The sequence below is a fragment of the Eucyclogobius newberryi genome, unplaced genomic scaffold (genome assembly GCF_026437365.1).
Source record: "Eucyclogobius newberryi isolate DKJ021-1_F unplaced genomic scaffold, fEucNew1.0.hap1 SCAF_4, whole genome shotgun sequence".
Classification (NCBI taxonomy): domain Eukaryota; kingdom Metazoa; phylum Chordata; class Actinopteri; order Gobiiformes; family Gobiidae; genus Eucyclogobius; species Eucyclogobius newberryi.
Genome location: NW_027316056.1, coordinates 5,556,281 through 5,569,703, shown reverse-complemented (window position 1 = coordinate 5,569,703; position 13,423 = coordinate 5,556,281). Strand labels below are relative to the sequence as shown.

Sequence of the window (13,423 nt, the reverse complement as noted above, 5' to 3'; positions counted from 1 at the left end):
TTCGCGGTCGTCATCCCCATATAAAGCACTCATTTCGAAAGTACCCGTCAGTGACCAGGGACCCACACCATGAGGTAGGAAAGCGCGAGCGCTTTCCGAAAATGTATAGTTTATGATATTTGAAAAATGGGAAACATTGTTTTCGCATCGGAATATTATTCTTTCTTCTTCTTCTCGGGACCAACCCCCCTATTTTTCACCCAGTGAACATTGACGAAAAGTCACAAAAATTTGCACACCTCTAAAAATCGTGCCTCTCTACATTCTGGCTATTTCCCTTTTCTAAAATAAAAAAAATTGGCGCGTCAGCGCCCCCAAATGTACCAAAAATGCATTGAGGGATGGGAAATGACCCAAAAAAAATCTGATCGTAGAATCATGAAATTTGGCGCAGAGGTAGATGGTGACAAGAGAAGTAAAAAATATTATTACGGCAACGCCGTCTGCCCAACCAAATGTCGGCCATATTGCTTCAAAAATGGCTAAGCATGACTTCGGAGTTTTTCCAAACGTCGTACTTTTACAAACTCCTCCCAGGAGCGAAGCCGCAAACTGTAGCTAGAATTTCAGAAATCTCCCATATGTAAAATTTCTGCCGTTTGCGCAGATAAAGTCCGAATTGCGTCAAATTAGAATCAGTTGTTAAACTCTTTGCCCTAAACCTACTTGAAGTGAAATAAATTTATTTGGCGCCACAGCGCCCCCTACAGATTTTATATGGCGGTTGAATGTTTAGTTTTGCGAAATTATCTGAAATTTGACACACAACTCAATTTTGGCATCCCCATCAAAAAAGTCAGTGAGACCCATGTCATAATTGTTATGGCGTTGCCGTAGCGATGACCAAAACCTCCCATGTTATTCCAATGGGGAAATCGCCAGAACATGTTTACACTTTAGACTTTCACAAACTCCTCCCAGGGCGTTAGCCCTATTAACCTGAAATTTGGTGAGACTCATCTTCAGTGGTGGACCATCAAAAGGTATCCACATTTTTATTCAAAGAGTCACGGTGTCTGTGCGGCAAAGCCGCACATTTTGCCAAGAATTCAAAATAAAATTGCTTTTTGATGGTAAAACAAAGGGGAGAAGATGTGACAGCGTCACAGATTCAGCAGTAGGCGTAATAAAAGGACAATTGGGGCGCGTTAGCGCCCCCTCCTCTTGCGGCGTGGGGGCGGCGTAGCGAGGGCCGATCATTGCCGCTTGCGGCTATATTTTATATTCAGTTTGAACTGGTGTGAACTGACAACAACAACAACAACAACAACAACAACAGAGCTTTCTCTGAACAGGATTGACACCCGTCGTCAGTGTCCAGTGTGTGACTTATATAATATATAGATACAGGCCTACAGAATTAAGCATCAACGTCTTGTTTATTTGTGTCTAATATGTTTAAAATGATCAGAACAGAATGAGCATCATCATTTCAACAGGAAGTCTCAAAGACGCTTCATTGTCACGTTCAAAATAAATCCATGTTGTGAAGGACTTGTCTCATATAGGGTTTTATTTTTGTTCAAAATAAAATATTTTACAATGAGGCATTTGGTACATCTGAGATTTACAGACACATTTTGGTACAAGAGTGTTCAGGCATGGGACGGAGTACTTCAAAGTACTTCAATGTATTTACTCTCAATACAACACTGCAAAAAGAAACGTACGGTTTGGGTTAAAATAAGTCAAGATACGTTTATTTTATTATTGATTTGTTGGAACGACAGCAGTAAATAATGATGATTTTTCCAGATATTTCTAACTTTAATTAAATTTGAACAGATGTTTTTGTTAATTAAAGGATTTGTTACAGTTTTGGTTAAATTTTGAAGAATAATTTCCTAATAAAAAGAAAACACTTGCTCAAACCAGTCAAATGGATTGGTTAGGGTTTTATTTGTCAAATATTGTCTAATGAGTTCTTAAAAACACAATTTAAAGGCTAAGGCTGCGTCCACGTCAAAAATGTGACAAAACTGAACTAGACCATAATAAACCAGGACTAGACCATAATAAACCAGGACTAGACCATAATAAACCAGGACTAGACCATAATAAACCAGGACTAGACCATAATGAACCAGGACTAGACCATAATAAACCAGGACTAGACCATAATAAACCAGGACTAGACCATAATAAACCAGGACTAGACCATAATGAACCAGGACTAGACCATAATAAACCAGGACTAGACCATAATAAACCAGGACTAGACCATAATAAACCAGGACTAGACCATAATGAACCAGGACTAGACCATAATAAACCAGGACTAGACCATAATAAACCAGGACTAGACCATAATAAACCAGGACTAGACCATAATGAACCAGGACTAGACCATAATAAACCAGGACTAGACCATAATAAACCAGGACTAGACCATAATAAACCAGGACTAGACCATAATGAACCAGGACTAGACCATAATAAACCAGGACTAGACCATAATAAACCAGGACTAGACCATAATAAACCAGGACTAGACCATAATAAACCAGGACTAGACCATAATAAACCAGGACTAGACCATAATAAACCAGGACTAGACCATAATAAACCAGGACTAGACCATAATAAACCAGGACTAGACCATAATAAACCAGGACTAGACCATAATAAACCAGGACTAGACCATAATAAACCAGGACTAGAGCGGGACCAAACCAGAAGTAGAGATTCTTTTTGCAGTTCACAGAGTAAGAGCAGGTCCATTTCTTGTTTGTTTCAGGGCTTTGGGTCGATCGTTGTAAAGGTTTTAAATGAAAGTGGAGAAGAAACTGCATTGTTTTGATGAATCTAATACGACACAAAAGGCCTGTTCAGGTAAAACATCCAAAGGTTAAGTACATTCAACACTGTACGTTACAGTAGAGGTCCTGTATTATGCAACACTCTAGCTTTTTACACAACTCTACGACTTTTGAATCTGTATTTCACGTTGTACAGCTTTAAAGGTGCACTATGTCACTTTTCTGGACGCTCGCTTCTTAGTCCAGAATGTTCCACAGAATGGGTTTAAAGTCCATATGAAGGTTCTCCTGTTCTGTGACTAGAACGTGTGGTAAACATTTAAAATGACAGAAAGTAGAGCTGAGTTGTAAAACAGAATCCCTCTGTGATGTCATCAATGTGCGACGTACTGTTGAAAACACACAATTTAGACAATTTACACTTTACTGACACTTAATGACAGTTTAAACCATCATTCAACTAAATAAAAGTGTTTTCAGGTATTGTGTAATTTATATCACTTTTGGCTCTTGTTTACAGTATGGTTGCTTGGTAACAGTTTTAGAATTACCTCTATGTCATATTTCCTGCTCATGCCCAACCAGGAAGTACAAGCACTTTACAAAACTGGTCAAACTGGGGACAAATAGGCAAAATGTTTAGTAAAATCGGAAATATAATTGTGTTCCCTACGTATTAGTTCATAGAGACTTTAACTTCTCTATCTCCATGGAGACGTGGAGAAGTTACAGGTCAGATCTGAGGCGAGGCGACGCCGCTCGCTCGGAAAGTACTCAAAATCAAATCAAATGTAAAGTAGATCATGTTTAATGCCATTCTGCGGAACATTCCAGGCAAAGCAATAACATCTCCGTCATCAACATACTGAACACATTAAACACATGTTAATATTGCATTCTGGTACAGTTTCTTTTTCATGTTGGTGGTGTTTCGGGACGCAGTTATTTGACTAAAATCACAGGAATACAGTGTGGTATTTGATGAAGCAATTTAGGCTTTGATCTGCGCGGAAAAACATAACAAGATATTTATAATTAGTAATAAATAAATGCATATGTAACAAACATAAAACCGCTTTTAATCCTAAATTGTGTTGTTTTTTTTTACAATATAATATAATGTGAAAGTACTTCAAGTATCCAGAATGCAGTACTCTGGTTAAACTTTGTGACAGAAAGCGTTACGAAATGCATTTTAATATTCTGTAAATACATTAAAGTAAAAGTGTAAAGTGTTCTTCACAAAACCGATCTCCAAAACAAGCAGGAGGTGGACCAAGCACCAGAAAAGGGACACAGCGCACCTTTAAATGAAGTTAGACGATGGAAAACAGATAAAGGGCACTTATTTGTACATATAAAATAACCAGCAGAGGGCACAAGGACTCAGACTGAGGCTCGAGGACAAACCATTGACAAACGTGGGAACAAAATCACAACTCCAGGTTTATTTTGGACAAGGAAACAAACATTTTACCATGTTTAAGGATCAAAACGTGTTTAAAAAAGTGACCATAATACAGGACCTTTAAGGAGTTCAGGAAATCAGGCAAAAGCTTCAAATATGTGGTGCACGGACTAGTTTGGAGTCTATTCAGGATAACGTTTGCTTGAGTGGCTTTAGTACGGAATGAGATCCTGAGCACTGCAGACCAAGAGCTGCTCTAAACCAGGACTAAACCTGGACTAAACCTGGACTGAATCAGGTCTAAACCAGGTCTAAACCAGGTCTATACCAGGACTAAACCAGGTCAGAATCAGGTCTAAACCAGGACTAAACCAGGTCAGAATCAGGTCTAAACCAGGACTAAACCATGTCAGAATCAGGTCCAAACCAGGACTAAACCAGGTCAGAATCAGGTCTAAACCAGGACTAAACCAGGTCAGAATCAGGTCTAAACCAGGACTAAACCATGTCAGAATCAGGTCCAAACCAGGACTAAACCAGGTCAGAATCAGGTCTAAACCAGGACTAAACCATGTCAGAATCAGGTCCAAACCAGGACTAAACCAGGTCAGAATCAGGTCTAAACCAGGACTAAACCAGGTCAGAATCAGGTCTAAACTAGGTCTAAACCAGGACTAAACCAGGTCTATACCAGGACTAAACCAGGTCAGAATCAGGTCTAAACCAGGACTAAACCAGGTCAGAATCAGGTCCAAACCAGGACTAAACCAGGTCAGAATCAGGTCCAAACCAGGACTAAACCAGGTCAGAATCAGGTCTAAACCAGGACTAAACCAGGTCAGAATCAGGTCTAAACTAGGACTAAACCAGGACTAAACCAGGTCTAAACCAGGTTTGAATCAGGTCTAAACCAGGTCTAAACTAGTACTAAACCAGGACTAAACGGGCGTAATGTCTCGGTGCTTTACATCGAGTTTGCTTAAAACACTTGAAATCCAAACAGTTCCTTCGTTTCTTGCAGACGTCCAAAGCAGATCGTGATTGGATGACGCTCTTTGGACAAAATGTAGAAAAAAGGCAAAATAAAAAATAAAAATAACCATGCAAAATTACCATCCAGCAAAAAATATTATATGTTACGTAAGTTAAAATGACTTGATTTTGAAATGTTCCTCTTGATATGAATATTTGTATTTCTTTTTTAAATGTAAATTATTTACTCATTGAATCTAGATAGTTTCAACCTTTAAGAAAACTGCACATGTTTGAACACATTTTTGCTTATTTTGAGCTAAGTTATTTGTGTGTGTCGTAGTTGAAAGTAAAGGTTTTATTAGAGTGCATTCACTTCACACACTGGAAAAATGACTGGAAAAAGTATTTATATTTTTATATATTGTTTTATCTGCAAATCCTGCTTTACAAACATACTCAAATCAAGATAGATACTACTTAATTCTATCACTTTTTAACATATTATCTTACCTAAGATTGAAGTGTTTGAAGTGTAGGACTAAACTGGGCCCAAACCAAGACAAGTGTGGAACTTTAGTGGCAAAACAGCCATTTTCACCATTTTCACAGTTTAAGTTTAAATGTCACCACTTTTGCCTCTAAACAGGTCAATTTAATCCATTTTGAAGAGTAATGTTATGTCAAATCGTTATAAAAGTTGTTTTTAGACTATAAAGGACCATCACAGTCTCATACTAAAGACTAAAATTAACCTTTAAAGTCAAAAAAATAATTGTATTTTGTGAAATTCAAGTCATTTTAACGCACGTACATTCAATACTTTTACTGCAAAGTGCTCGTCTTGCAAACATTTCAACCCAAACGTCTTCCTTAAAGTTCATGACAAAATTCTGTACAACATTTGAACAAAAACATTAGCAACAAAAAAACAAACAAAAAAGCTATGTACAAACCCTGAGTTGCGCCCGGATATGTTTAAAGTTTCCTTCGTAAAAAGAAGAAAAACCAGGCTTTATTTCGACGGACGCTGTCGGAAACGCGCGGTGGAAAAGTCTGCGATTCTGAGCATCCAGAGTCTTTAAAAGTCCAAATGTAGCGGTTTGTGTGAGAGTTTAGCGCCACAGACGATGGAACAGTGAGGGAGAGACCTAACGGCTAAACAACCGTAACAACAGTGGCTTTGGACTTCTTCTTATTCTTTTTTTCCACAGGCTTTTCATAACATTTTAAATCTGAAAATGCTCAAATATTTGAATCTGCATCGACTCAATACCATAAAACATTAAAATCTAGTTCTGAAAACGTATAATCTGCAAATTTGCCAAGTTTAACATTTAGTTTTTGAAAAGTTTGCAGATGTTTGTATTAACTACACTTTAATTAGTCTTAATAAAGCATGAACAAAGACTCAAGTCATAATGAAGAAAGAGTTTATTAAGAATGATTCAGGCTTAATAACTACTTAATGAAAGCGCTAACTCTAACTACTTGATTAAGTAGTTATTCAGCCAAAATCGTGCTTAATAAACCATTTGTTCATCATGAATTAAGTGTTTTCATGCTATATTAAGGCTAATTAAGGTGTAGTTATTATAAAGTGCAAACAGTCAAAAGAACAAACTGTTTTTTAGGAATTTTGAGCCAAACCACTGCAGAGATCAGGTTTTCCTGTTGTTAAATACAGAAAAGGAGCAAAGGATCTTGGTCAATGTAGTTCCCACTGCTTAGTTTAATCTCCATGACGACAGCGCCTTTGAGCCTGTCCTGTATCGTCTTTCACCGTCATGAGACGACGTTTCCATGACTACATCCCAAAGAAACACTCCTGAGCGTCAAAACCCCTGGGCGTGTCCGTGGTGGGCGGGGCTATCTCGGGGACAGGGGCGCGGCTGTGGTGAAGGTGCCGGAGTTTCGCGGCGATCCGAAGGGCGAGGTGGGCGAGAGGCGCCGGGGGCTGGCCAGCAGGTCGCCGTTGTGCAGCTTCCACAGCAGCTCCTCGTTCTCCATCGACAGACGCTTGTTGACCTTTGACTCCTTCTGGAGCGTCTGCTGGAGGATGGCCTGCTCGCTCGACAGCTGCCTGCAGGGGGCGACACACAGCACCGGGCACAGCTTTATTAAAGATAGTCTCCAGGATACAAGGCTAGAACAACAACACAACAACAGAAAGAAAGAAGAAGAAGACGAAGCTGAAGACGAAGAAGACGAAGAAGACAACGATGACGATGAAGAAGAAGACGATGACGATGAAGAAGAAGACGAAGAAGATGATGAAGAAGAAGAAGCAGAAGAAGACAACGATGACGATGAAGAAGAAGACGAAGAAGATGAAGAAGAAGAAGAAGAAGAAGCAGAAGAAGAAGACGAAGAAGAAGAAGATGAAGAAGAAGAAGAAGACTAAGAAGATGAAGAAGAAGAAGAAGAAGAAGAAGAAGAAGAAGAAGAAGAAGAAGAAGAAGAAGAAGAAGAAGCAGAAGAAGAAGACTAAGAAGATGAAGAAGAAGAAGAAGAAGAAGAAGAAGATGAAGAAGATGAAGAAGAAGAAGACGAAGAAGACTAAGAAGACTTAGAAGACGAAGAAGACGAAGAAGACGAAGAAGAAGAAGAAGAAGAAGATGAAGAAGAAGAAGAAGACGAAGATGAAGAAGAAGAAGAAGCAGAAGAAGACAACGATGACGATGAAGAAGAAGACGAAGAAGATGAAGAAGAAGAAGCAGAAGAAGAAGACGAAGAAGAAGAAGATGAAGAAGAAGAAGATGAAGAAGAAGAAGACGAAGAAGACTAAGAAGATGAAGAAGAAGAAGAAGAAGAAGAAGAAGATGAAGAAGATGAAGAAGAAGAAGACGAAGAAGAAGACGAAGAAGACGAAGAAGAAGACGAAGAAGAAGAAGAAGAAGAAGAAGAAGAAGAAGAAGAAGAAGAAGAAGAAGAAGAAGAAGAAGAAGAAGAAGAAGAAGAAGAAGAAGAAGAAGAATTACAGCGTACTAAATTCTGAATAATTGTCCCATTTTGTCCATTTCAACAACATTTCCATGGAAACAAGTACAAGTCTGGTCTGTGGAGAGGGGGGCATTTCAGTGCAATAAAAACAACAAAAATGAAAAACAAACACAATTTTATCTATTTTGTCTATTTATGGCTAAAACTTTATGTTCTGGATTTTAAAGTTAAAACATCTCATTTTGACCATTTTTAATGTATTTATTACTTTGATGTTCTTGATTTTTCACTTTATAACATTTATTTGTGACTTTTTACAAGCACAAACCTCAGACCTGCTGCTGGTGTCAGCATGAGACATTGTTACAGAAAGACAAACATGTTATAAATACATATTAGAGGCAGTTTTATGGTTGTGAAAGTATCTGACACGAGTCCTAAAGTAACTGACTCAACATCACGTCACATTGTTCTGTCCTCGTCTTTGTCCGTCGAACGTTTTGTGATTAAAACGAAGATAAAAGTGGATAAAAGGGGGCGCACCTGGAGACAGCCGCGTGCCGGTCCATCCGCGCTCTGAAGTCCTCGTTCTCCTGCTGCACTTTGGTCAGACACTCCTGCAGTTTGATGTTGGACTCCACCTGCAGGACACGGAGCAGAATGCACAGGGATTAGGGTCATGATCGGGTTCAAACAGGAACGAGAAAGTGAGATATTACGCCACGCAAACTATTCCATTTCTACAGCAGATTTACATAAAACACATGACCGCACTGTGTTTTTGTTAGAGTTGAAATGTGGAGAGTTGTAGTTACTAAATAAACTAAAACGAAGTGAAAATATAAGTCTTATGGCACCATTTTGTCCATGTCCATGAGTTTCTTCTCTTTCTGGTGGAGCTGGTTGTTCTTGATCTCCAGAACCACTTTGAGACTCTCGAGCTCCTGCTCCAGGTAAAGTGTGTGCGAATCCTTCTGCAAACAACAAGAACGCAATCAATCCATTTGTCGGGGAGGATTTCAAAAGTTTAATGCAACTTTTTTCCCCTCTTTATATAAAGCAGGTTTGGATTGAACTGTATTAAAAGTAGAAAGTAAAAGTCTTAATGTGGTGGTATTTTTGTTTAATTCAAAATATATGTTCTCAGTTTTATTTCATCTTTTGTGTATTCACTTTAAATTACTGTCTTAATAATGTTCTCTCTTCCTCTAAAATTCAACTCAACAACGCCCAAAATGTCTAAATCTTCTTTCATTTTTTTGCAGTTTGACCAGATTTAGTTCTGTGATAGATTCAGATCAGATTCGCTAGTAAAAGTAAAATGTTCTGTTGGTGCGATACATTTGAGAACTGGATTAGTACGTTACACAAATACAGTGTCAACGGCCTCGAAGCAAACTCATTTTTTGTCCTCTTTTTCATTATCTTTGGCCAATCAGAAAATTTTTACAGCCAAAACAACACAAATTGCTTCCATAAAAACACATGGCAACCTTGTCTCACGTTGATGGATCAGTTTTTATCTTCAGCTTGTCCAGCTAAGTTGACTCAGATGACTTCAATCTTTGCTCCAAACAAAGATCCAGTCTTTTATCTGAATTATAATTATATAGTATAGTTATATAGTTTCACCTTTTTCCACATCATATTTCCACGTTAGAGGAAACCAAAGCAAACGATGGGGATGTCACGAAAGTAGACTTGTGAGTCTGTTTGTGCGTTACTCCTCAGTCCAGCAGGGGGCACTGTGGCCTGGGTTATAATCAGAGGCACCTTCAAAGTACACACCAGGCTCTTGTCGTTGAGAATCCTCTTCCTCCGCTCTTCCTCTGCGTTCAGCTTCTCACTCAGGGCGTCTTTCTGCGCCGTCAGCTCCGACACTTTCTCCTGCCAAAACCAGCACACACAGTCTTTTATTTACGTGTTTTAAGATAACGCAACAAGCCAAAAGTTGATATTTTAGTTGACTATAAGGTATAAAATCTGACTATTTTAAGTCCACGAGTCGACGAAGGAGAACACCAACCTCTACAACTCTGCTAAATATTTCATTTGTGTGTCTAAAAGGATAAAATTTAGTAAACAGTCGTAGAAAACCAGAGAAACAACATGAACGCTGCAGGATACGCTCACATCCATCACTTTGATACATTTTGTCAACTTTCTCTCCTTAAATGAGAAAAATGGAATGAATTGAGGAAATTAAATACTGTGGGTCGAGTTGTAGTGTCCTTTAGCTCCCCCTGTCGATAGCAAACAAGTAAAACTACAAACTACTTTCAGTTTGCCTTTTACCGCAGTGAATTATTGAATCCACCGAGTATCGGGAAATTGTATCGGCAACCGCGAGAAAACAGAGGGAACTACATGGACCATGATCCTTTGCTCCGTGTCAGTGCAGAAGACATGAAGAGTGTGACATTTTGAAAGGATTATTTCATTATCAGCTGTTGTTTTAAAGATTGTGCGTGTTTCTTACGGAGAGCGAGGTTTCCGTCTCCTTCGCCGTCGCCTCCAGGTTTTCCAGCTCCGTCCGCTGCGTCGTTTTCAGCTCTGAACACAAGACACGTGCTGTTATTACACTGTTATTACACGCGCACGACTGAGAGGTGGGATTGTCAATTAAACATTCAAATTACATTTTAACAAAGAGGCAGGAATGTGCTAAAACGAGCTGAAACAAAACCACGCAATGCAGAAATATCACTTATACTCTTGTTTTTGAGGTCATTTGAATACTTTGGATTGCAGATGATACACTCGATGTTCTAATCATATATATTTCGAAAACAAAAATGGCAATTTTGCAATTTTATTAATTTATTCCCCATGAGCTTGAATGTTTAGCGCACAAAACCACTAGTGCTGCAACTGATCATTAAATAAGTCGACTTGTTATTTCTATTAACACATTTTTAACCAGATAAACATTAACATATGATGACTGAAGGCTCCTAAAGAGAAAATAATTACAAATAAAGTGTATATGTTGATTTACAGGCAGAGTTTAGCCCAAAAATTGACAAAAAAAAATATTTATTACACTAAATATGTATAAAAACCTGTGTCGGTTTTATACGGTTTTAACTTGTTTTTTATTTTCTTTTGCCAGTGGAATCAAGCAGGTGGCTGTGTTTTAGAGTCGGCACGACCTCATAATGTATTGTGTTCAGTTTAACGTGCACTGACCTTGCAGAGTGGCTTCGTACTGCTGTGTGAGACACTCCACGTTTTGGCTGTGCGTCTCTTCCTGTTTCTTCCTCTCAGCTTCCTGTCGGCTCCTCAGCTCCTCCACCTGAGCGAGAAACAGCAGCAAACAACATGAAATAATGCAGTTTCAGTATATTTTCCATAGGATTTAAAGGCGCTCCGTGACTCGTGTCCGTCATAAGTCACTTGCATCACAAACTCTTACTTTACAGCTTATTTCGGTTGAATAAATAAGAAAAAAATATAAAAGTAAAAGCGCATTACGTCTAGTCACTACATTTTGAACTGGACTCAAAAGTAGAAAGTATTTTTAGCACGTTCATGTTGACATTCTGCCTAAAGGTTTTGAGTTCAAGTCTGGGTTTTGAGCAAACAAAAATATATACATCAAACTATGAATCAGATTTGAAGCGCTAAACACCATTCTTTATCAAACTCTCCACATTTAACGCTCTAACAACTCTCGAAGTACATTTGTAAACGGCTACAAGATTTTTTTTAAATCCACTTTTACTTGAGTAATATTTTTGCACATGTAGCTGTACTTTTGTTTAAATAACGCAAATGTAGTAATTACACCATTTTCTTGTGCTTTTTGTCACTGAATTGATCAATCAACAAATAAAAAAGAGTGAATATGAAGCAATGTTCAAATGAAACGTTCATAAAAGATGGGTCTGAGGTGCAGGTGTTCTTTTGTGTGTCCTCGCCTGCTTCTCCATCAGCTCTCTGTATTTGTCGGCCTCGTCCTGATACATCTGCTGAGCCTTTTCCCACTCATTCTGGTAGAAGCTGCGCAGCCTGGAGCGAGAAGGAAACACCAGGTTTAATGCACATACTACAAGTGACCACTGGGAGGCAGCGCTGAGCTCACACGGTACGTTCGCTTCACAACTGCAGGTACAAACTGACTTTATTTTGGCCCAAACGATGATTTTTTTCATGACAGTGTGAAATAAAGAAAACGTGGATGCGGCAAAGGATTTTAAACTATATAAACACTGGCTACTGCATTAAGGCTGAATCTGCAAAATACTTATAGGACAATAATATTCTGATGTTAAGGGCAGTGTGAACATTATTATTATTAGGCCCGAGCGCCACAAGCTGGCGAGAGGCCTATTAATCTCGTAAGGCCGTGCGAAGCACGGCTGCGAAAGTGCGCACGTAGTGCGCACGAAATCGAGCGCGAAGTGCTCGCCCACTTCCAAACACTCACTAACGCACTCCTCCACTCATGCACGCCCCGTGCATACTAATTAGTAGTAGGAAAATGGAACATTACCTTTGTAAACGGGCGAAGCCCGTGCAAAAGTGCGCACTAAAAAAGCACTTTACATTGGGATCCCAATGTAAAGCACTCATTTGCCCTAAGTAGCTCACGAATACTTTCCCCATCTCTTGCATGTTCCGTGCATATAAGCATGTAATGCAAAAATTGAACATTATTACTGTATAGATTCTATTTTTCACCCAGTGAACATTGACGAAAAGTCACAAAAATTTACACACCTCTAAAAATCGTGCCTCTCTACATTCTGGCTGACACGCCAATTTAAAAAAATGGCATGTCAGCGCCCTCAAATGTACCAAAAATGCATTGAGAGATAGAAAATGACCCAAACAAAAATCTTATCGTAGAATCATGAAATTTGGCGCAGAGGTAGATGGTGACAAGAGAAGTAAAAAATATTATTACGGCAACGCCGTCCGCCCAACCAAATGTCGGCCATATTGGTTCAAAAATGGCTAATTATGACTTGGGAGTTTTTTCCAAACGTCTTACTTTTACGAACTCCTCCCAGGGCGTTGGCCCTAAAAAGCTGAAATTTGGTGAAAATGCTACTGAGGAGTGGGACATCAAAAGTTATTCAAATTACATTGATACCTGTCACGGTCTCTGTGCGGCGAAGCCGCAAACTGTAGCTAGAATTTCAGAAATCTCCCATATTTAAAATTTCTGCCGTTTGCGCAAATAAAGTCCGAATTCCGTCAAATTAGAATCAGTTGTTAAACTCTTTGCCCTAAACCTACTTGAAGTGAAATAAATGAATTTGGCGCCACAGCGCCCCCTACAGATTTTATATGGAGGTTAAATGTTTAGTTTTGCGAAATTATATGAAATTTGACA

At 38.9% G+C, this 13,423-nt stretch overlaps 1 protein-coding gene across 1 annotated transcript in view; it reads right to left on the bottom strand.

Annotated features, from left to right (window-relative positions):
- Positions 1–6,650: 6,650 nt before the first annotated feature.
- Positions 6,651–13,423, bottom strand: part of LOC140377274 (uncharacterized) — a 94,498-nt gene continuing 87,725 nt past the window's right edge. Inside the window, exons 9-15 of the mRNA XM_072462620.1 lie at positions 12,003–12,093; positions 11,272–11,377; positions 10,562–10,635; positions 9,871–9,969; positions 8,940–9,056; positions 8,626–8,723; positions 6,651–7,222 (exon numbers count right to left, since the gene is read on the bottom strand). Of these exons, the coding sequence (XP_072318721.1) occupies positions 7,009–7,222; positions 8,626–8,723; positions 8,940–9,056; positions 9,871–9,969; positions 10,562–10,635; positions 11,272–11,377; positions 12,003–12,093 (799 nt within the window). The 3' untranslated portion in view covers positions 6,651–7,008. The remainder of the gene's footprint in view (positions 7,223–8,625; positions 8,724–8,939; positions 9,057–9,870; positions 9,970–10,561; positions 10,636–11,271; positions 11,378–12,002; positions 12,094–13,423) is intronic.